This window comes from Panthera tigris, chromosome B2 (assembly GCF_018350195.1).
Source record: "Panthera tigris isolate Pti1 chromosome B2, P.tigris_Pti1_mat1.1, whole genome shotgun sequence".
NCBI classification, from domain to species: Eukaryota; Metazoa; Chordata; class Mammalia; order Carnivora; family Felidae; genus Panthera; species Panthera tigris.
Window position 1 is genome coordinate 5,268,711 of NC_056664.1, and position 25,082 is coordinate 5,293,792.

The 25,082-nt window shown below is 43.8% G+C and overlaps 1 protein-coding gene across 1 annotated transcript in view; it reads left to right on the top strand.

Moving 5' to 3' along the window:
- Positions 1-25,082, top strand: part of KIAA0319 (KIAA0319 ortholog) — a 104,776-nt gene that overhangs the window by 64,233 nt on the left and 15,461 nt on the right. Inside the window, 5 exon segments of the mRNA XM_042985405.1 lie at positions 14,293-14,521; positions 17,245-17,368; positions 19,451-19,583; positions 20,223-20,363; positions 24,106-24,295. Of these exon segments, the coding sequence (XP_042841339.1) occupies positions 14,293-14,521; positions 17,245-17,368; positions 19,451-19,583; positions 20,223-20,363; positions 24,106-24,295 (817 nt within the window).

The following is a 25,082-nucleotide window of genomic DNA, read 5'->3' on the forward strand; positions in this document are numbered from 1 at the left end:
GGAAATGTGGAGTTAGTGCTTAATGGATACAGAGTTTCGGTTTGGGATGATGACAAAGTTCTGGACATGGATGGCCATAGGGATTACACAATAGTGTAAATGTACTTAATACCACTGAATTACATAGTTAAAAATAGTTAAAATGGTACTTTTTATTTTATATATTCTTCACCATACTAAAAGAGACAAAGAATGACAGACAGACAGACAGACTTAGCTAGTTCTGAAAGCTTATTTTATTTTATTTTTTATTTTTATTTTTTTTTCAACGTTTATTTATTTTTGGGACAGAGAGAGACAGAGCATGAACGGGGGAGGGGCAGAGAGAGAGGGAGACACAGAATCGGAAACAGGCTCCAGGCTCCGAGCCATCAGCCCAGAGCCTGACGCGGGGCTCGAACTCGCGGACCGCGAGATCGTGACCTGGCTGAAGTCGGATGCCTAACCGACTGCGCCACCCAGGCGCCCCTGAAAGCTTATTTTATTATTAAGAGTGGATCCCGAGGAATCTGTAGGCTCTGTGAAAGCTGGGTGAGCAGCCACATGGGGCATCCAATGTTCATGTGTGTCTGTTTTGTTTTTTTTTTTAAACTTTATTATTTTTTTAGAGCAGTTTTAGGTTTTACAATTTAGCAATTTAGGTAAAATTGACAGGAAGGTGCAGAGATTCCCCACATGCCTTCTGCCCCGACCTATGCATAACTGCCCCCATCATGAACATCATTCGCAAGCATTGTATGTATTTTACCCAGGATGAGTCAACACTAATATATCCTAATCAGTTGAAGCCTATAGTTCAAGCCTACAGCCTTAGGGTTCCTTCTTGCTGTTGTACATTCTGTGGGTTTGGACAAATGTGTAATGGCAGATGGCTATCATAATCTCATACATCGATATCGCGCAGGTATCTATCGTGTTCTCTCCCCCCAAATCCTCTGTGCTCCACTAATTCATCTGTCTCCCCTGCCCCCTCTCTGGTAAACACTGATCTTTTTACTGTCTTCATAGTTTTGCCTCTTCCAGAATGTCATATACTCAGAATTGTGCAGTCAGTAGCCTTCTCAGATCGGCTTCTTTTACTTCGTAAAGTGCATTTATGGCTCTTCTTTGCCCTTTCATGGCTTGATAGCTCATTTCTTTTTAGCACTGAGTCATATTCCATTGTCTGGATGGACCACAGTTTATTTCTCCATTGACCCAATGGAAATAAAGCTGCCATAAATATCCATGTACAGATTTTCGTGTGGACTTAAGCCTTCAGCTCCTTTGGGCAGATCCCAAGGAGTGTGAGTGCTGGATCATACGGTAAGAATATGTTCAGGTTTTGAAAGAAACCAGCAAGCTGTCTTGCAAAGTGGCTGGACCTTTGGCTTTCCCACCTGCAGTGAAGGAGAGCTTTTCTACACCCTCACCAGCACTGGGTGCCATCAGTGTTTCCACTTTGGCCATTCAGACAGGTGTGTGGTGCTCTCTCATTGTTGTTTTAATTTGCATTTGCTCCCATGACGACGTGAGGTGGGGCCTCTTTTCCTCTGCCTGTTTGCCTTCGGCATGTCTCTGGGGCGGGGTCTGTGTGTTTATTTTTAGTTTACCCCCTTGGCAAGGCAGTCACAGCTCGATCCAGAAGAGATACAGGGTTTCAAGAGACAAGTTAATAATATACTTGTTATATATACAAGTTAATATATACAATATATATACAAGTTAATAATATACTTTTCTTCTTATGGTAAGAATAAAGCAGGGGTGCCTGGGTGTCTCAGTTGGTTGAGCATCCGACTTCGGCTCAGGACACGAACTCATGGTTTGTGGGTTCAAGCCCTGCATTGGGCTCTGTACTGACAGTGTGGAGCCTGCTTGGGATTCATTCATTCTCTCTCTCTCTCTCTCTCTCTCTCTCTCTCTCTCTCTCCCCCTCCCTCCCTCCCTCCCCCCTCCCCCCCTCCCCCTGTCCCACTCTCTCTCCCTCTCTCAAAATAAATAAATAAACTTAAGAAAAAAAAACCTTTAAAAGAGAATAATGCACATTTGCCATAAAAATTTTTAAAAACTCATCATGTATCTATAATTAGAAAGAAAAAATATCCCTCATGAGTCTGTCTGGAAATAAACACCCTTAACTGTATGGCATTTATGTTTATGGTCTTTTTTCTGTACCTACATGAACTTAAAACATTTTTTTTCTTATTAGATCAAAATGTATAGGATGTTTAGAAGCTATCTTCTAGATTTTTTTTTTTTTTTTTTTTTTTGATGTGTGGATTACATGCACATGGAGCAAATCTTCCAGGATTTTCTGGACTTGTTTAAATTTTTTTTTTTTTTAACGTTTATTCATTTTTGAGAGACAGAGACAGAGCGTGAGTGGGGAAGCGGCAGAGAGAGGGAGACACAGAATCCAAAGCAGGCTCCAGACTCCGAGCCGTCAGCACAGAGCCCTATGCAGGCTCAAACTCACGAAATGTGAGATCATGACCTGAGCTGAAGTCGGGTGCTTAACTGACTGAGCCACCCAGGCGCCCCTATATTTAATGAAAATTTAAAAGTTTTATCTTTCACATCTAAGTTTTTATACTGTTGTGAGAGCCAGTCTAATTTTCCCCATATGGATAATCAGCCAGTTGTCCCAATACTGTTTATTGGCCGGTTGGGCATATCTTTTCCCAGTCTGCAGGTCACAACTCTGTCAATTTCTCACGCGTATGTGGGTCTGCATTTGGATTCCATGTATCATGAATATCCACGTCAGTAAATATTCTGTGACATCATGTTTGGTGCTGTGCTGATACATTGTATTTTATTAATTGGGCCCCGTTACCTTTTGGGATGAGCACTGGGTGTTGTATGGAAACCAATTTGACAATAAATTTCATATATTGAAAAAAAAATAAATAAATAAATAAATACACAAAAAATAAAGAGAAAGAAATAAAAAAAGGAAAGAAAAAAAAAATTGGGCCCCATTATTCAGTGTTTGGGCTAACATCCTTATAGTTAAATTTAGGAGTATAAGTAAAATCTCCGGTCAGAGTCCTGTATGTTTTTAAGGAGTTTGTCATATGTTGCCAAATCATTGCTTACTTTTATCTGAGGGTTTTACTAAGGTAGACTTGTGGGAGAGCTTCATCATATAAAACCTTGTGCGAACTTCAGAAAAATTATTATTAAAAGCCTTTCTCTAGCACTTATTTGTTGGGATAAAATTTATGTATAGTGAAATGTCACTTTACAAGGTACTTTTGATTCATTTTTTTTTCAAGTTTTTATTTAAATTGTACTTAGTTAACATAGAGCACAATATTGGTTTCAGGAGTAGAATTCAGTGATTCAACACTTACATACAACACGCAGTGCTTATCACAAGTGTCCTTTATTAATACCCATCCCCCACCTAGCCCATTCCTTCCTCCCCCTCCATCAACCCTTAGTTTGTTCTGTATCGTTAAGAGTCTCTTATGGCTTGTTTCCCTTTCTTTTTTCCTCTTCCTTCCCTTATCTTCATCTGTTTTGTTTCTTAAATTTCACATATGAGTGAAACACATGATACTTGTTTTTCTCTGACTGACTTAAATGGCTTAGCATAAAACACTGTAGTTCCATCCACGTTGGAAATGGCGAGATTTCATTCTTTTTCATGGTTGAGTAGTATTCCATTGTGTATATATACCACCTTTTCTTCATTCATCAGTTGGTGGACATTTGGGCTCTCTCCATAGTTTGCTGTTGTTGATAATGCTGCTACAAAGATTGGAGTTCAATTGAATCTGTATTTTTGTATCCTTGAGTAAATGCCTAGTAGTGCAATTGCTGGGTCATAGGGTAGTTCTATGTTTTACTCTTTGAGGAAACTACATGCTGTTTTCCATGGTGGCTGCACCAGTTTGCATTCCCACGAACGGTATGAGAGGGTTCCCCTTTGTCCACATCCTCACCAACATGTGTGGTTTCTTGTGTTGTTAATCTTAGCCATTCTTATGGGTGTTAGGTGATAACTCATTGTACTTTTGATTTGCACTTCCCTGATGATGAATGATGTTGAACATCTTTTCATGTGTGTGTTGGCCACCTGTATGTCTTTAACGAATGTCTTTTCACATCTTCTGCCCATTCCTTAACTGGATTATTTATTTTTGGGGTGTTGAGTTGATAAGTTCTTTATAAATTTTGATACTAACCCTTTACCAGATATGTCATATGCAAATATCTTCTCCCATTCCGTCAGTTGCCTTTTAGTTTTGCTGATTGTTTCCTTCACTGTGCAGAAGGTTTTTATTTTGATGAGGTCCTGATAGTTCATTTTTGCTTTTGTTTCCCAGAGATGTGTTGAGTAAGAAATTGCTGCGGCTGAAGTCAGAGAGGTTTTTGCCTGCTTTCTCCTCTAGTATTTTGATGGCTTCCTGTCTTACGTTTAGGTCTTTCATCCATTTTGAGTTTATTTTTGTGTCTGGTGTAAGAAAGTGGTCCAGGTTCATTCTTCTGCATGTTGCTGTCCAGTTTTCCCAGCACCACTTGCTGAAGAGACTGTCTTTATTCCATTGGATATTCTGTCCTGCTTTGTCAAAGATTAGTTGGCCATATGTCTGTGGGTCCATTTCTGGGTTCTCTGTTCTGTTCCATTGATCTCAGTGTCTGTTTTTGTGCCAGTACCATACTGTCTTGATGATTACAGCTTTGTAATTCAGCCTGAAGTCTGGGATTGTGATGCCTCCAGCTTTGGTTTTCTTCTTCAAAATTACTTTGGCTATTCAGGGCCTTTTGTGGTTCCACATGAATTTTAGGATTGCTTGTTCTAGCTCTGTATAGAATGCTGGTGTTATTTTGATAGGGATTGCATTGAATATGTAGATTGCTTTGGGTAGTATTGACATTTTAACAATATTTGTTCTTCCTATCCAGGAGCATGAAATCTTTTTCCATTTTTTTGTGTCTTCTTCAATTTCTTTCATAAGCTTCTATAGTTTTCAGTGTACAGATTTTTCACCTGTTTGGTTAGATTTATTCCTAGGTATTTTATTATGGTTTTTGGTGCAGTTGTAAATGGGATTGATTCCTTGATTTCTCTTTCTGTTGCTTCATTATTGGTGTATAGGAATGCAATCGATTTCTGTGCATTGATTTTTATATCCTTCAACTTTGCTGCATTCATGGATCAGTTCTAGCAAGTTTTTGGTGGAATCTTGGGTTTTCTATAGAGTGTCGTGTCAGCTGCAAAGAGTGAAAGTTTGGCCTCCTCCTGGCCAATTTGGATGCCTTTGATGTCTTTGTGTTGTCTGTTTGCTGAAGCTAAGACTGACAATACTATGTTGAATAACAATGGTGAGAGTGGACATCCCTGTCTTGTTCCTGACCTTAGGGAGGAAGCTCTGTTTTTCCCCATTGAGTATGATGTTAGCGTTGGGTCTTTCATATATGGCATTTATGGTCTTGAGGTGATCCTTCTATCCCTACTTTCTTGAGGGTTTTTTTTGAAGAAAGGATGCTGTATTTTGTCAAATGCTTTCTCTGCATCTGTTGAGAGAATCATGTGGTTCTTGTCCTTTCTTTTATTGAGGTGATGTATCACATTGATTGTTTTGTGGATATTGAACCAGCCCTGCATCCCAGGTATAAATCCCACTTGGTCATGGTGAATAATTTTTTTAATGTATTGCTGGATCTGGTTGGCTAGTATTTTGTTGAGGAGTTTTGCGTCCATGTTTATCAGGGAAATTGGTCTATAGTTCTCCTTAGTGGGGTCTTTGTCTGGTTTTGGAATCAAGGTAATGCTGGCTTCATAGAAAGACTATGGAAGTTTTCCTTCCATTTCTATTTTTTGGAACAGCTTCAAGAGAATAGGTGTTAACTCTTCTTTAAATGTTTGGTAGAATTCCCCTGGAAAGCCATCCAGCCCTGGACTCTTGTTATTTGGGAGATTTTTTATTACTAATTCGATTTCTTTACTTGTAATGGGTCTGTTCAAATTTTCTATTTCTTCCTGTTTCAGTTTTGGTATATATATTTCTAGGAATTTGTCCATTTCTTCCAGATTGCCCATTTTTTTGGCATATAAGTGCTCATAATATTCTCTTACTATTATTTGTATTCCTGCTGTGTTTGTTGTGATCTGTCCTCTTTCATTCTTGATTTTATTTATTTGAGTCCGTTACTTTTTCTTCTTGATCAAACCGGCTAGGAGTTTATCGGTTTTGTGAGTTTTTTCAAAGAACTAGCTTCTGGTTTCATTGATCTGTTCCACTGTTTTATTGCTTTCAATAGCAATGATTTCTGCTCTAATCTTTATTATTTCCTGTCTTCTGTTTTGGGGTTTTATTTGCTCTTCTTTTTCCAGCTCTTTAAGGTGTAAGGTTAGGTTGTGTATCTGTGACCTTTCTTCCTTCTTTAGGAAGGCCTGGATTGCTATATACTTTCCTCTTATGACAGCCTTTGCTGTGTCCCAGAGGTTTTGGGCTGTGGTGTTACCATTTTCATTGGCTTCTATGTACTTTTTAATTTCCTCTCTAACTTTTTGGTCAGCCCATTCATTCCTTAGTAGGATGTTCTTTAGTCTCCAAGTATTTGTTATCTTTCCACATTTTTTCTTGTTTTTGATTTCGAGTTGCACAGCACTGTGGTCTGAAAATATGCACGGTATGATCTGTATCTTTTTGTACTTGTTGAGGGCTGATTTGTGTCCTAGTATGTGATCTATTCTGGAGAACATCCCATGTACACTGGAGAAGAATGTGTATTCTGCTGCTTTAGTGTCATAGACTCTTAGTCTAACATTCTTTCTTGTCCAGCAAGAGAGTGGATGCGAGATTGAAACTGAGAGATGGCTAATGTCCGGGAAAAGACAAGAGCCCTGAATAAGGGTCTTTGATCCATATTTATTAAGATCAGAATGCTTACAAACGTGATGGGCCTGCACAAACAGACAATGAATCTTTGAACATTAACTCAACGGTATGAGGGAAAAGGGGTTTTGAGGATATACAGTGTTTGGGGTTTGGGTCAATATAAAAAAAATCCTGGTGCTGGGCAGATGGGCAGATGGTTGTTAATGACAGACAGGAGGTGCCATGTCTGTTTGTCTTAGCTAGCTTAGGGGATGAGACAGACAGAGCAAGTAACCTCAGGGTTAACAAGGCACCTTTTCTTTTACTAATCAGCTCCCATCTGGGCAGCTTCACCTGCAGTGGTTAATAGCCCTATTTACCTGATTTGGTCCTTCCTTCCTATGAAAGCAGCTTTCTGCTATAGCACTAAATTAGGGGGCGCTTTCGCCCTGAATACCTAATCTTGCTTATACATTTATAAGCATTTATAAAGTTATTTATAAATAATTATATAAATTTACAATTCATATACATTTGTATGGGGGTGTTTTCCCCCCTCTCTATTCTGGGGGCCTTGCCCCCCCATCCTTGGGGCTTTGGCCCCCCCCACCCTATTCTGGGGGCCTTTGCCCCCCCTCTGCTCTATCCTGTGGGCCTAATCTTGTTTATGCAAGCTTGGGTGTGAGCATGCTATGGCTTTGTAATTCTTTATGCCTTGTTAACACATCAGTGCAGGCTCAGGGAATTCCTAAGCTTATTCCCCCTCCTTTAAGATGAAATGTTCTGAATATATCTGTTAAGTTCATCTGGTCCAGTGTGTTATTCAGAGCCATTGTTTCCTTGTTGATTTTGTGTTTAGATGATCTGTCCATTGCTGTTAGTGGGGTGTTGAAGTCCCCTACTATTATGGTATTATCAATGAGTTTCTTCATGTTTGTGATTAATTGATTTATACATTTGGATGCTCTCACATTTGGAGCATAAATGTTTACAATTGTTAGATCTTCTTGGTGGATAGACCCCTTAATTATGATATAATGCCCTTCTTCATCTCTTTATTTTAAAGTCTAGATTGTCTGATATCAAGTATGGCTACTCCGGCTTTCTTTTAGTGACTGTTAGCATGATAGATGGTTCTCCATCCCCTTTCTTTCAATCTGAAGGTGTATTTAGGTCTAAAGTGGGTCTCTTGTAAACAGTATATAGATGGATCTTGTTTTCTTATCCATTCTGTTACCCTATGTATTTTGATTGGGACATTTAGTCCTTTGACATTTAGAGTGAGTACTGAAAGATATGAATTTATTGCCATTGTTTTGCCTATAGAGTTGGAGTTTCTGGTGGCATTCTCTGTTCCTTTCTAGTCTTTGTTGCTTTTGGTCCTTTTTCTCTCCCCCCCCCCCATCTTTTCTCCTCTCAGAGAGTCCCCCTTAAAATTTCTTGCAGGGATGGTTTAGTGATCAAGAACTCCTTTAATTTTTGTTTGTCTGTGAAATTTTTTATCTCTCCTTCTATTTTGAATGACAGCCTTGCTGGATAAAGAATTCTTGGCTGCATATTTTTCCAGTTCAGCACATTGAATATATCCTGCCACTCCTTTCTGGCTTACCAAGTTTCTGTGGATAGGTCTGTTGCAAACCTGATCTGTTTTCCCTTGTAGGGTAAGGAATTTTTTCCCTTGTTGCTTTCATGATTCTTTCCTTGCTTGAGGATTTTGTGAATTTGACTATGATATGCCCTGTTGATGGTTGGTTTTTGTTGAATCTAATGGGAGTCCTCTGTGCTTCCTGGATTTTGATGTCTGTGTCTTTCCCCAGGTTAGGAAAGTTTTCTGCTGTGATTTGCTCACATAACCTATCTACCATTTCTTCTCTCTCTTCATCTTCGGGGTCCCCTCTGATTCTGATGCTGTTGCTTTGTAATGAGTCACTAATTTCTCTCTTTCTTAAATCGTGCTCTTTTGCCTTAGTCTCCCTTGTTTTTTCTACTTCATTGTTTTCCCTAAGTTTCTCATCTGTATTGCTGATTCTCTGCTCTGACTGTGACTCATCCATCCTTGCTGCTGTGGCATCTGTTCAAGATTCCAGCTCAGTTATAACATTTTTTATTTCATCCCGACTAGCTTTTACCTCCATAGAAAGGGATTCTAAACTGTTTTCAACCCCAGCTAGTATTCTTAATATCATGATTCTAAATTCTGGTTCAGACATCTTGCTTGTATCTGTGTTAAGTCCTTGGCTGTCATTTCTTCCTGTTCTTTCTTTTGGGGTGAATTCCTTCATTTCATCATTTTGAAGGAAGAAAAGGAATTAATAAGGTAAAAAAAATTAAAATTAAAAAATTAAAAACACAAAAAGAATAAAGGATGCTAGATCTTAGGTGTGTTCTGGTGTGATTGTTGAAAGGAGCTTGATAGATTAGAGTAAAAAGGGAAAGATAAGAAAAAAAAGGAAAATGTTTGAAACTTTGAAAAAATACAATGAGAACAAAATGAAATGATGGAAGTAAAAAATAGAATTTGAAAAACTTATAAAACAGTAAAAAATACAGTAAAAAAACTAAAGAAAAATATTTTTAATAGAAATGGAAAATAAAAATAAATTTTTTCTGTTTCTGTATCCAATTATAAGAAAAAAAGGAAAAAAAATTGAATAGATGGACCAGTAAACAGACTGAGGTATGATTGAAATTACATCGGTTTCCCCTAAAAGTGGAAGTAGGAAGCACTTTATAGTCCGTAAACTAAGCAGGCAGAGAGACTTGTGGTGTTCCTGAAGAGCAAGGTTGTCCCAGTTGGGCAGGGCTTAGTGTTACGGCTCCGTTTCTCACTAGATGGTGCTGCTTAGCTTACTGGGGTGGATTGTTGTGGCACCTATAGGTGTGTATGCACATGTGCAGGAAGGGTGAAAATGGTGTCACCCAGCTACCCAGTCTCTAGTATCAGAACTCTGTGCTCTCCCCGATCAGCAATTGCGCACCCCTCCTTTGTCCCTGGATTCTGTCCACACCCTGCTTTTACACTGTCCATGATCAAGCTGTCATGTTGCCAGGCGGTACTTCCCTCTTTTGTTCAGTCCCTTGCATACTCTTCTTATCTCTCGAGCTGCTTTCAGGCGTGAGGGATGCTTTCCCTACTCTGCCCCTGGCTCTGTCCTCTCTCTGCAAGCAAAAACAGCTCCCTGCCCTCTGCGGCTTTCTCCCCCAGTCACCTCTCCGTGCCATGTACCTGCTGGTTCAGGTTGTGCAGAGTGTTGTGTTATACCTCAAATCAGTATTCTAGGTGTGCAGGATGGTTTAGTGTTGATCTGGCTATATTGCAGGGATGAGAAATGCAAAAAAAAAAAACTTCCATGGTGTTCTGCCATCTTGGCCCCTCCCCCACTTCCATGTATTTTTTTATTCTTTAATTTCCTCATTAACCCATTCATTCTTAAGTAGGATGTTCTTTAACCTCCATGTATTTGTTGTCTTTCCAAATTTTTTCTTGTGTTTGACTTCATGTTTCATAGTGTTGTAGTTGGAAAATATGCATGGTATGTTCTCCATTTTGTTTTATTTGTTGAGGGCTGATTTGTGATCCAGTATGTGATCTATTCTGTAGAATGTGCCAGGTACATTTGGAAAGAATGTGTGTTCTGCTGCTTTAGGATGAAATGTTCTGAATATACCTATTAAGTCCATCTGGTCCAATGTGTCATTGAAAGTCATTGTTTCCTTGTTGTTTTTTTGCTTAGATGATCTGTTCATTGTTGTAAGTTAGGTATTAAAGTCTCCTACTATTACTATAATATTAACAATGAGCTTCTTTATGTTTGTTATTAATTGGTTTATATATATGGGGCCTTCACGTTGGACAAATAAATATTTACATTTGTAAGATCTTGTTGGACAAACCCTTTTATTATGATATAGTGCCCTTCTCCTCTCTTGTTACAGCCTTTGATTTAAAATATAGTTTGTCTGATATAAGCACAACTACTCTGGCTTTCTTTTGACATCCATTAGCATAAATGTTTCTCCATTCCACACTTTCAACCTGTAGGTGACTTTAGGTCTAAAATGAGTCTCTTGTTGGCATCATACAGATGAGTCTTGTTTTTTATACATTCTGATACCCTATGTCTTTTGATTGGAGCATATAGTCCATTTACATTCAGAGTGATTATTGACAGATATGAATTTAGTGCCAGCATATTGCCTGTAAAGTCATTTCTGAGGATTTTCTCTGTTATTTTTGGTTTTTCTTTCCTGCTCAGAGAGTCCTCAATTATATTTCATCAGGACTGGGTTAGTGGTCATGAACTCCTTTAGTTTTTGTTTGTCCAGGAAACTCTATCTCTTCTATTCTGAATGGCAGCCTTGGTGGATAGAGCGTTCTTGGCTACATACTTTTCCCCTTTAGCACTTTGAATATATCATGCCACTCCCTTCTGCCTGCCAAGTTTCTTTGGAGAGATCTGCTGCTAACCGCATTTTTCTTCCCTTGTAGATTAGGAATTTCTTTTCCCTTGCTGCTTTTAGGATTCTTTCCTTATCTCTGTGTTTTGCAAGTGTTGGCCTGCTTTTGTTGATTTTGATGGGAGTTCTCTGTGCCTCCTGGATTTGGATATCTGTTTCCTCCCCCAGATTAGGAAGTTTTCAGCCCTTATTTGCTCAAATAAACCTTCTGCATCTTTTACCCTCTCTTCTTCTTCTGGGAATCCTATGATAATGAATGTTGTTATTATTATGGAGTCACTGAGTTCTGTAAGTCTACTTTCGTGATTTAAGATTTTTCTTTCTCTTTTCAGCTTCATTATTTTCCATAATTTTATCTTCTATATCACTTATTTGTTCCTCTGATTCTGCCCTCTTTGTGGTCATTGCATCCAGTTGGTTTTGCATCTCAGTTATTGCATTTTTTATTTCAGTCTGACTACTTTTTACATCTTTTATCTGTAGTAAGGGGCTCCCTGGTATTTTCTTTGCTTGTCTCAAGCCCAGCTAGTATCCTTATGATTATTGTTTTAAATTCTGAATCAGGCATATTACTTATATATGTTTCAATTAGGTCCCTGGCTGTGACCTTTTCTTGTTCTTTCTTTTAGGATGAATTCCTCCATCTTGGCACTTTGTCTAAGTCTCTGTCTTCTGTGTGTTAGGAAAGCCTGTTATGTTTTCTCCTCTTGAGAGTAATGGCTATAAGAAGAGGTCATATACTGTCCAGAGCTTGGTGCTTCAGGAGTTGTCTCCGGTGTATGCTGTGTGCACTCTGCTGTTGTGTTTTGGCTGCTCCTTCCCTCAGGTCAGTCCTCTGCAGAGTTTCTCTTTGCCTGCCATGGGCAATGTTTTGCCCTTGGCCAGAGTGTGGTGAGTTTTAAGTACGTGTACTGTGGTCTGCTTACTTAAAGAAGCTAGACCCAATTTCCACTAGAGCTGAATCTTTGCAGCGCTCTGTGGTCAGTAGACTCGGTGCGTGCAGGTGGGGTGTTTGTGCTGGTCTTCTGGGGGAGGGGCCCATAGCCCTAGGTCAGAAGCAGCTGCAGAGTGCAGCGGGGCAGGGCTTGGTGTAAGTGGCTCACGCCTGCACTGTGGGCGCTCTGCTGCTCCCTGGTCTGCCAGTGCTGATGGGTGCAGGAGAGAAAGGGCACCTGCCCTCTCCCTTGTCGCTAGAGACGGGAGTTTGCACCTGCCACTGTCCGGGAAGCCTCCACAGAAGAGTGAACAATCTCCCTTCATGTGTCCCAGGCATCCCTCAGATCCTTGCCTTCACCCTGTCTGTGTCCGGGCCCCTTGCCTGCCCAGCAGGCGTGTGTTTTATCTCAAGTGCACCAGCTGAGTTCCAGAATTTTAGGGACCCACGCTGACCCTCTGGGTGAGGGTGTCTGCTCTGGGGCTGGTGCTGGTTTGTCCCAGAAGGTCAGTCACATAAACGCCATAAACGCACAGGCACTTAGAGTTTAGGGTAAAGCTCGGCAAGAAGCTGGCCTCCAGGTTAGCTGCCCTCAGCAGGTGTCTCTGCCCCTGTGCTAATGAACTGGGCGGCCCAGTGGAGCCCAAGGGCTCTTTGGCCCCGGAGAGGCATTGCTGCCTCTCCCAAATGCACTCCAAGAAGGGGACCTGTCTCTCCCAGCACGACCCTCAGACTGCACTGTCTGCTCCCGGGCCTCCGCTCCCCCACAGAAGCGCCGCTGTGCCCCCTGGGCTCCACACCAGCCACGACCCGGACTTCTACTAAAACTCCAGTCTTTGAGCTCTGCTGCTTGTACAGACTCCCAGCAATCAGCCCCTCTCATTTTCCCAGTCAGTGGTTTTGGGGGAGTGCTTTTCTTGTGTGATCCCCTGTGTGCCACGCTCTCTCTCTCTCTCTCTCTCTCTCTCCCTCTCCCTCTCCATGATCAGGGCTTCTTCCCCTCCGCAGCACCCATGATTGTTTCTCTCCCAAATCATGTCTCCGCACCTTTTGCCTTCCACGATGTGGCCTCTTCTCTCCCTCTAGTTGTGTGGTCTGTTCCCTCAGTCCTCAGATCGATTTCATGGGTGTTGAGGATGATTTGATACTTATTAAATTCATCGTCTGCTTGAGGCAGGTTGCTGCTGCTGTCCCCATTTTACTAGGGTGAAATTCCCTTAGGGGCCCAGCACACGTCCTGACAGCCTGGCTGAGGAGCGAGGACTTCAGGATGCTTGATTCACTGTCAAAGCCAGAACCGGCATCCAGCTCTTGGTTGTATGGAGTCTGCAGGATAGTGAGAAAGGGTGCACAGAGTACACGGCCCTGTACACACGGACCCCGCACACACCCTTACTACAAGCAAGGCTTGTGTTCTTCCTGTGGCTTCAGGGTCAGATTCCTATTAACACCTAAATCGCATTCATTGCTGTTCAGAACTGACATCTTTACCCCGAAAGGATGAAGTAACCGTATTTCCCAATCCATTACCACATCAGGAGCGAGTTTACCGCATGAGGGTCAGTACACTCCTCTTTGTTGTTGGCTTGTGTAGGTCTAGCATCCATTTTTACTTAAAAGTGCTTGATCCTAAAATTGCCTGAAAGGAGTGTCCTGAAAACATAATTATATTAAGTCCTCTATAAAAGAAGAAAAATTCAAAAGCTTTGTAGATGAAAATTGATGAGTGATCTGTCTCTACATGGCCAGACCTGAAGGTGGGACCTAAACCCGACACATTCTTAGTCTCAGGTATGAGAGAGAGGCTCCTGTGTTGGCTGAGGAAGATTTCTTCATCTAGCATCTCAAAACCCATATAAGATAAAACTCCATCATGTGACTAGATTACTAGCTAAAAATAAAGTGAATGGACAGCAACAAATAAAAAGAAATCCTCAAGTCTCTTCTTTTCTCCGCTTCATCCTCAAATTCCTGTTTATACCCGTTCTGAGTTCTGAGAAAGGTGCCACAAGCCGACTAAATTGGCCATTTGCTCTCAGACTTGGCATCTTCCTGCAGCATGGTGGCCTCCTCTTCTTCTTGTAGCTGGACTGTTACAGACTCGGATGGAGCCACTGACTCCACGACTGCAGTCCTCGTGGTCAGCAGTGCTGTGGACCATCCGCCGGTTGCCAACGCAGGACCAAATCAGACCATAACTTTGCCCCAAAACTCCATCTGTTTGAATGGAAATTGGAACAGTGATGATCATCATATTGTCCTCTATGAGTGGTCCCTGGGTCCTGGGAGTGAGAGCAAAGAGGTGGCCATGCAGGCAAGTTCTGTAGCCTGCTTTCAGTCTTTAACTTGTCTATCCATCCACCTACCTGCCCTCCCAACCGTGTACCCATCCGTCCATCAATCCACCCATCCACCCACCCATGCAGCTATCCATCTGCCAGCTCATCCATCCATCCATCCATCCATCCATCCATCCATCCATCCATCGGTACATCTGTCCATCTGTTTATCTCTTCACACATTTACCTACCTACCTACCTAAAGTATTGCTATGTGTGTGGGGGGCAGTTATATCTAGAAAATATGTTTTACAAGATTATCTGATAGATTACAACTCTTGGAAGAGCCCCGGAATTCACAAATCTTCAAAATTTACGTCCTTTCCCCTCATGCATTCTCTATAAGCCCGGAATAGCAACTAAGCGGGTCCCGTGTTGACAGCTTGATCTTGAGGCTAGTTTAGAGAAAGTCTGACCCAGCATTTGCTACGGAAATACTATTTTATTTTAGTATTGGGAGAAACTTTAGAAATAATCCAATATAAACTTTATTATCAGGAATTTTTTCCTTATCTGCAGTAACAAGGTTATTGTCTCGTGGTTGACAGATTAAGATGTTAAAAGGGGTGAACTTTTTATTAACTGGAAAATCGCAAAGACGACTGTAAACCAGACTCTCATATTCGTGGAAACGTCATGCAAGGCAGCCTGCCGCAGCTTTGCTCCGGATGGGGAAGCCCACGGAGCATTCCGATGGGGTGGCTCTGTGGGCGCCAGGTGACACGTGTCGGTCTGCCCAGTTCCCGTCTGCCACAACATTCCCTGTGCTGGGTACGTAAGCCTTCATGTAACTGTAGTAATTTTGAAGTAAGGACTAGGAAGTTATACTTCTGTAAAGCTTTTCAGAGAAAAATGCTTCACTTTATTTAGTCAAAAGTAGGGAGGGGAGCCTGGGTGGCTCAATCGGTTAAGCTTCTGACTTCGGCTCAGGTCATGATCTCACAGTTTGTGGGTTTGAGCCCCACGTTGGGCTCTATGCTGACAGCTCAGAGCCTGGAGCCTGCTTCGTATTCTGTGTCTCCCTCTCTCTCTGCCCCTCCCCCTGCTCACACTCTGTCTCTCTCTTTCAAAAATAAACATTAAAAAAAAATTTTTTTTTTAAAAAGTAGGGAAAAGCTGTAACAAAAACTGGAAACAGTCTCCGTGTTCATGAGTGGGGAGTGGCCAGACCCACCATGATACATTGTACAATGCTGGTTTAAAAGAGATAACTTAGGGGCACCTGGGTGGCTCAGTTGGTGAAATGTTTGACTTCAGCTCAGGTCATGATCTCACGGTTCGTGGGTTTGAGCCCCATGTCGGGCTCTGTCCTGACAACTCGCATTGTGTCTCCCTGTCTCTCTGCCCCTCCTCCCTATTCACTCTCTCAAAAATAAACATTAAAAAAGAAAAGCCGACAACAAAAACTGGAAAAAAACCTCAGTGTTTTTTTTTTAAGTTCTTAAAAGTATATATTTCAAATTTCACAAGTTCCCCTTGTGCCAACACAGTTGGTTTTCTATCATCTTTTTTTCAATTTTCCATTAAAACCTTTAACAAATACATGCAGATATATTTATCTTTGGTCAATCTCGGGATCTATAAAAGTAAGTGAAGTATAAGAGGATTTAAGATTAAAAATCCTTTCTTTGTTGCCATGAACTTCAGACCTAAGCAATAATTGGAAATGTTACCAACAACAACAAAACAGCAACAAAATGAAAGGTTATTAACTTGGAGACAAGTGTAGCTATGATATACTCAATGGAAAAAAAATATCGAAAAGTTTTGTTTTAGAATTTTAAAAAATTATTTTTAGTTATAAGAATAATACATGAATTGCTTCTTATGGTTAAAAAAAAGTGAACTTCTGATAAAGTGCAAATACAACCCGTATCCCGCCCCAGTCCCCTTATTGGAGATAAATTACTTTGGTCAGTTTAATGTGCGTCCTTCCAGAATCCTTGCGTGTGTATGTATACGGACACGTAACAGTATCTGGCACACTATATGCCTTGTTCCACAACTTTCTCTCTTTGCTTGGTGATGTATGTCTTTGACATCTTTCCATTTCATTATAAATCTACCTTAATGTTTGTTCATTTTTGAGAGAGAGAGACAGAGCGTGAGTGGGGGAGGGGCAGAGAGAGAGGAAGACCCAGAATCCAAAGCAGGTTCCAGGCTCTGAGCTGTCAGCACAGAACCCAACATGGGGCTCGAACCCACGAACCGTGAGATCATGCCCTGAGCTGAAGTCGAACGCTTACCAGCTGGGCCACCCAGGTGCCCCTAAATTAATCTCTTTTAAACCAGCATTGTATCATGTATCATGGCGGGTCTGGCCACTCCCCACTGATGAACGTTGAGAGTGTTTCCAGTTTTTGTTATCAGGGCCCATGCTTCCTCAGGGTCCGGTGTGAGCCTCCTTGTGCACGTGGGCTCTCTCTGGTGGAGGCAGAGAGAAGTGGGATTGCTGGTTAAAGAGCATGCTCGTTTGCCATGCGAACGGATGTTGCCAGATTGGCTTCCAAAAAGGCTATATTAATCTATACTTCTTCAAGAAGCACATGAGGATACACAGTGAACTTTAGATTGCATTTTCTTGGGGCACACACATTTCTTTTTCAAGCAGGATCTCCATATTTAACAACATTACTCATTTTTCATTATGTCATACTACTTCTTAAAATTACTTTTTTTCTTTTCTCTTTGGTATCAGGGCATCGAGACACCATACCTTCATTTGTCTGAGATGCAGGAAGGAGACTATACGCTCCAGCTGATGGTGAGAGATTCTTCAAGACAGCAGTCCACTGCTGTGGGCACTGTGACTGTCCAGCCTGGTCGGTGGGATGGGAAAGGGATTTGGCCCCAGAGATTAAGGTAGAAATGACACCTGGGCCTCTGTGCTTCAGACAAGCCAAATTTGGTGGCAAATTCTCTAAATCTTTTAACTGTGAGGAAGTAGGGGCTGGAAGAGCTAAATCGTAATATAAAGCCAGTTTTCCATTGTGGTTCTGAATCTTGTGTTGAATGTGCGTCTACACCATGGTATGGAGGACCAGATGGACATCCTCAGGGCCATTCGAGGGCTCCACCTGCCAGGTGGACGTGCCCACATGTGTTCTACTCTGCTGCAGAGGCTGATTGTGATGTGTGGCCTGATACTCACATGGCTTACATCCAGATGTTGAAGAATTGACCCCAGGTCACCTCACAATCCCGTAATGGTCTCATGGAAATCCAGGACTCTGCCTTCCTACACATTTAAATAACCTAAGGGTAGTTGGGTTTTCGCTTGCCAATGGTCTTGGCTTTCGAACTTTTCTAGAAAATGCTGCTGGTCCCTGTAAACCGTCCAGTGTCCTGGCAACTGAAAATATACTCAATTTGTAGACAATGCATTTTATTGTTTTATTTTATTATTTTTTATCTTATTTAATTTTATTTTTTCAGCTAATACGTAGTAGGTGCTATGGGTTAGATGCTGGGGATGTGGTATTAAACAAGATAGATTTGGGCTCTGTCCTCCCGCGGCTTATGGGTAAAAACCTCATGATCAGTGCATTTCTAGCAGATGGACACGGTGCTTCTGGAGCCCAGGGAAAGGACACACCTATCTAGGCTTGAGGTATCTGCAGAGTCTTACGTGAGCTCTGGGTTGTATCTGGCCAGGTGAATTTGGGGAGAGAAGGGCAAGAGGAAGAGTTTTTTAGGCAGAGGAAACAGTATGGAAAAAGTCCACGGGATGAAAGAGAGTCTGGTATCCAAAGAATTAAGAAGAATGTAGTGGAACAAGAGAAAGCAGTGAGGATGTGGGCGTGTGAGGGGCAGGGGTTAGGATGCCTGCGGGTGATCTGGAGGGGGGAGGCAGGGGCCCACCGTCAAGGGCTTTGCAAATGAATGTTCACCTACGTGTTTTATCCTAAGGACAAGAGAGGCCCCTGGACCACTGAACTTTACTGAGTAGGACAGTGAGGGTGGGACATGGTCCAGATATTGGGTAACTGCTACTGAAGTTTTTGACTACTTGACTTTTTTTTTTTTTTAACAGAAAATCTATTTATTTCAATATCAGTATCAGTGGTACTTTATACCTTTTATTTTTTTTTAATCTTTTTTTTTTTTTTTAAGATTTTGTTTTTAAGTAATCTCTACATCCATTGTGGGGCTTGAATTTATAATCCTGAGCTCAAGAGTTGTGTGCTGTACAGACTGAGCCAGCCAGGTGTCCCTTATGTCTTTTCCTTTTGTTCAACGTGTAACCAAAATGTTTTGAGCATTTATCACTTAGCCGGCACTGTGGTAGGCCCGGGGCTACAAAGACGGGGCGGGGGAGAGGGGGTCAGTCCTGCCTGACAAAGCAGGTGTGTTCACATAGATCTCAACTAACTTCCGTCCAGTTCCTTCCTGCCTGCCTCCCCCACTCTGTCCCCAGTCCTTCTTCCCTCCAGCTTCCCATCCTCGTTCTTTTTCCTTCTCTCTTGTCTCCATGACTGTTGAGGTCTTTTAAAGAACGAAACCTGCTGTCTGGACCCCTGGTCTCCTCCTCAGAACGGTGTAGTGCTGGCTCAGCCACAGGCCTGCAGTGGTCCCCCCCAGGGTTCCCTTAGGACACTCTCTGATCCAGACATGAGTAATTGGCTTAAATCAAGAAATCAGGGGCACCTGGGTGGCTCAGTCAGTTACGTGTCCGACTCGATTTCGGCTCAGGTCGTGGTCTCCTGGTGAGATCGAACCCTGCCATAAGGCTCTGTGCTGAGCGTGGAGCCTGCTTGGGACTCCCTCTCTCTCTGCCCCTCACCCACTCATGCACGCACGCTCTCTCTTTCCCTCTCTCAAAATAAATAAACATTAAAAAAATCAGGGGACTGCAGATTAATGCAAAGAGATCACCGTTTTTCATAGCATTTCTCTAATTCTAGAAATCAACAGGCCCCCAGTGGCCCTGGCCGTCCCGGACAAGGAGCTGGTCTTCCCGGTGGGGAGCACCACTCTGGACGGCAGCAGGAGCAGAGACGACCAGGGCATCGCCCTTTGCCACCGGGAGCCCGTCAGGTAGTCCCTCTGTCACTGAGCTGCAGGCGGGGTTCACACCCTGGCGCTGGGCTAGCATCGCCCTGTCTCCACATTAAACAGTCAGCTTGAGCGTGCCGGGACTTGGGATTTCAGCCCCTTTCTGGAAGTGTCTGAGCACGGCTGCCAAAGAGTGGACACAATAGCGTGGACGGACACGATAGATGCTGGCTGGCTTTGGGGGTAAGTGGAGCCATGCCAGGCGGAAGGGCCATCTTGCCGTGGGTGAGCTTCAGGACGGGAGCGGTGTGGGGAGGACCTGTGTGAGGCCCTCACACTCGTTTACACCATCTGTAGACCAAAGAGATAAAGAGCTTAAGGGGGTCCTGTGTCATGTGACAGTCTTTGTGGTTTGCATGCTCAAACTCCTGGGATCCTGAATCTGCTCTTAAGAAGTAAATAATAACTATTCCCAAAGGAATCCCAGGCTTAGTCTAAAATTGGCATTGCCTCACGACCCATATGCTGAACTAGAGAATTTAGGTGGATAAAAAGTTACTGTAGACTTCCGTAGACGGCATATGTTTTGGCTGTAAAGGGGGACTTGTGTTAGGACACAGATGTCCCGCCTGCCGCAGTCAGAATACCTCTGCTTTTGTTGTTCCCGCCCCTGCTTGACAGAGGTCAAGCGGCGGTGGAGATGGGGAATAGTGACAAGGCTGTCGCCACCGTGAGCGGGCTTCCAGTGGGCATGCACCGCTTCCGCCTGATGGTGACAGGCCGGCGGGGGCTGAGCAGTGCCAGCATACTCACTGTGGCCGTGTGAGTCCCAGCTCAGCGGTAGGGCAGGGGGACTGTTGCTGCTTTTCAGTCTCACGAGACCCTAACCAGGCCGTGATTACTTGGAAATGGTGGTGCTTCTTTGTTCCCAGTGGATACTGAGTTAATTCTTCTTCCGTCCATCCGTGTTAGCTGTTTCCTCGTCTCCCTCTGCAGAGAAACAGAGTCTCCTTTTGTTTGTCGAGTGTCTCTTCTCCAGGGGCCAGTCTCCTGTCACTACTGGTGGTGAACGACCGTGTCCACGTGGCAGCATTCTGCTTTCTCTCTCTGCCCGGGAACCTACCAGCAGAGGTGCTTTCACGTTCCATGTGGTTTCTAGATCTGTGGTCCAGTCCTGTGCTGTTCTGCTTCAGGGACTCATCTGTTTGTCCTGTCCTGTCCTGTGGCTGTGAGCTGCTCGAGGACCTTTGTCGAGACACTTCTGTGTCCTCTGTGGCTCAGGGAAAATTGCAAGTGCTGGGTACTGGGATGGATGGATGGATGGATGGATGGATGGATGGATGGATGAGCTGCTCGAGGACCTTTGTCGAGACACTTCTGTGTCCTCTGTGGCTCAGGGAAAATTGCAAGTGCTGGGTACTGGGATGGATGGACGAATGGATGGATAGGTGGATGGATGGATGGATGGATGGATGGATGGATGGATGGATGAGTGGATGGATGGATGGATGAATGGATGGATGGATGGATGGATGAATGGATGGCTAGATGGATGGATGAATGGATGGATGGATGGTTGGATGGATGCATGAGTGGATAGATGGATGGACGAATGGATGGATGGTTGGATGAGTGGATAGATGGATGAATGGATGGATGGATGAGTGGATAGATGGATGGATGAATGTATCAATGGATTGATGAATGGATAGATGGATGGATGAATGGATGGATGAATGGATGGATAGATGAATGGATGAATGGATGGATGCATGGATGAGTAGATAGATGGATCAATGAATGTATCAATGGATTGATAAATGGGTGGATGGATGGATGGATGGATGGATGGATGCATGAGTGGATACATGGATGGATGAATGGATGGATAGATGGATGAGTGGATAGATGGATGGATGAATGTATCAATGGATTGATGAATGGATAGATGGATGGATGAATGGATGATAGGACAGACAATTATGCTGTGTGGAAGTACAGAGATGTAAAAGAGCATGGTGCATAGGAAACGTCCAGGACTGTAGACCAGCCAGGCCTGGGTGCCCTGGGGAGTGGCTGAGCATCTGCCTCAACCCGTGAAGGTTGGTGTGCGTCACACGTCCTGAGGAAGCTGGGACATATCTGCCACCGGCAGGGAAGATGCTGAAGCAGTTTTATCAGCAAAGTGATGTAGATTTCGATTTTTTCAAATGTTTTATTGTGGACATTTTCAACCATATATGTAAGTAGAGAAAATAGCCTCAGTGGATGATTATGTCCCATCACCCAGCTTCAACAGCCATCATCAGTTTGCTCATCTTATGTCATCTATCAGTTCATACTTTCTTTTACTTTGGTTGCAGTATTTTATTTTTTTATTTGAATTCAAGTTAGTTAACATACAGTGTAGTCTTGGTTTCAGGAGTGGAACCCAGTGATTCATCTCTTACAGTGACACCCAGTGCTCATCCTAGGAAGTGCCCTCCTTAATGCCCATCAGCCATTTAACCCATCCCCTCAACACCCCCCAGCCCTCCAGCAACCCCCAGTTTGTTCTCCGTAGTTAAGAGTCTCTTATGGTTTGCCCCTCTTTCTGTTTTTATTTTATTTTTCCTTCCCTTCCCCTATGTTCAACTGTTGTGTTTCTTAGACTCCACATATGAGTGAAATCCTGTGATATTTATCTTTCTCTGGCTGACTTATTTCACGCAACATAATACCCTGTAGTTCCTGGATGGAACTTGTTGTTGCAAATGGCAGGGTTTCGTTTTTGATCGCGGAGTAGTATTCCATTGTGCATATATTTAGTTGGAGTTTTTAAAGCAAACCCTAGCGTCATGTCGTTTTACCTGAGAGAGTTGGCTTTTTCCAAAAGGAAACCCCAGTCTGATGGGGCCAAAATCAGGGAGAGCAGAGAAAAAACGATAGACTGGCAAGACCTCTTAGAGCCCGAGTTCTCAGGACTTGATGCCTTGACGGTTCCAGAGGGAAAAAAGAGGGTGTCTAAGTGTTGGAGGAACCGTGACTTCAGCACACGGACGGGTGGGGGCACCAGTCCTGGGAGAGCCGCAGCGGGTCTGCGGCGCCCGAGTGTCCGGAGAGGTGCCGGGGCAGCCCCCTGAGTGGAGATCAGGATCGCGGGGACATAAGCCTGGAAGGAAGAGGCCGCCTTAAGGTCCAGTCTTGAAGCCAGAGAGGGTCTAGTCATCGTTCTTCACAGAAGCGTTTTCGGGCTTACTCTGTCGGCTGCCGGTCTATTTCTGGGGTTTCCAGCCTCCCCTTCTGTCCACAGTAGAATTCAGCCTCCTGCACACAGGTTCTCGCCAGCACGGGTTTTCCCCAAAAGGCAGCGTGGTGAACAGTGTGGAAACGCTGACAGTGGTACCGTCACCTCTGCTCTGACCTCTGGGGTCTTAGGGGGAAAGCGGCAGCGGATTGACGGGATGCTCATTACTCCCTTGGATCAACATGTGGCTATTCTCATACCATGTCCGTAGCTGGACTTGTTTTGAGGGGTGTTTGCCAGGGGCCGGTAGGGCCCCAGAGCCCCACCTGAGCAAGCAGGATCTCCCCCATGGCAGCCTCACCCCCCGAAGCGGGGCTGGGTCATATTATGTTCTCCCTCCCGCACCCCAGGCTGCCAACTCTCCCTGGCCCCTCTCTCCTGAGGCAATAATACCAGAAATGGCTCTTACGTTGTTCATGTACATCTAACACCCAGTCAGAGGAGTGAAGACCTAATTGTTTTGTTTTGGTTTTTTTTAACGTTTATTTTTGAGAGAGAGAGACAGAGCATGAGGGGGAGAGGGACAGACACAGAATTGGAAGCAGGCTCCAGGCTCTGAGCTGTCAGCACAGAGCCTGACGCGGGGCTCAAACTCATGAACCGTGAGATCATGACCTGAGCTGAAGTCGGACGCTCAACCGAAGGAGCCACCCAGGCGCCCCAAGACCTAATAGTTTTTGACTCGAGTTTTAACTTACTTAAGCAAGATTTGGCAGTGGTGGGAGTAGATGTTTCTATGGCCACATAGTGTGGACCAGTGCATAATGATTCAGAGTATATTTTAAATTAAAATATTTTCATTTTCTGGACCCTGATAACTAAAGTCATTATTTCTCTTTTTTAAAAAGAAAAGAACCATAACAGTAGTAGAAACATTCCCATTATAGAGGCTGCCAAATTACAACTAACCGAGCATAAACAGAGCTCTAAGAAAGTCTGTTATCCTGGGGCGCCTTGGTGGCTCAGTTAAGTGTCTGACTTCGGCTCAGGTCATGATCTCATGGTCCGTGAGTTCGAGCACTGCATCAGATTCTGTGCTCACAGCATGTGGAGCCTGGGGCCTGCTTTGGATTCTGTGTCTCCCTCTCACTCTGCCCCTCCCCTGCTCACTCTCTGTCTCTCTCAAAAGTAAATAAATGTAAAAAAAAAAAAAAGTAAAAAAAAAAGTCTATTATCTAATGGGTAGAAAAATGATGCCTCCTGGATATTTTAAATCTACACAGCTGCGAGGTGGAACAGTTGTGTATTTTATGGCATGTTTCTACCACCGGTGTTTTAAATCGATCTCTTTGCTTTCATTTTTGTTGTATTTGACTTAGAAAATAATAGCCTTCCCAGAGCCCAGGCTGGTGGCCGGCATGTGCTTGTGCTTCCCAATAACCACATTACTTTGGATGGTTCACGGTCTACCGACGACCAAGGGATTGTGTCCCACATGTGGATCCGGGACGGCCAGAGCCCAGCCGGGGTGAGCGCTCCGCGGGTTGTCCCAGGCCCACGTGTCATTTCGTGCATTTAGTCCGCTTGGGCTGCTGTAAGGAAATACCACGAATGGGTGAATTAAGTGGCTTCCACGTGAGACAGACATCTCTCCCAGTTCTGGAGCCCATCAAGTCCAAGGTTAAGGTGCTGAGCGATTCGGTACGTGGGGAGAGCTCTCCATTTGGCTCACAGGTGACCGCCTTTTCCCCATGTCCCCACATGGCAGAGAGGGAGAGAGGGCTCTGCCGTGGTGTCTCTTCTTGTAAGGACCTTAACCCCGTGGAATCAGGGCCCCACCCTCAGGAGCTCGTTTAACCTTAACCATGTCCTCGCGGGCCCCGTTTCAAATACGGTCAGTCACACTGGGGGGCTCGGGCTTCAGTATCGGCATTTGGAGGCAACACACTTCAGTCTGTAGCGGCGTTTCTGTTATGACCTCGTCTCCCTTCTCGTGTTCCCCACTAAGCTGTTCATGTTTCTAGGTCTCCTCTGGGTGCTGGAGGCAGCGGGCTGCTTTCAGATTCAAACGAAAGCTGTCCTTTCTGAGTTTTCCCTGAGCAGACTGCAGACTTTGGATGGGGAAGGGCATCATCGCCTGGGGGTGCTTCGAAGCCGAGTCGTCCCTTGGCAGTCATTCTACTCCTCAGCGTCCCCACTGTTCTTATTTGGGTCCAAGTGGATTCTTCCCTTTTCCTCACTTCCCGCTGGATAGGTCAGCAGGTCAAAGGGCGCTGTCCCCGTTTCACACAGAGATGGCAGAGGACTTGGCCAAG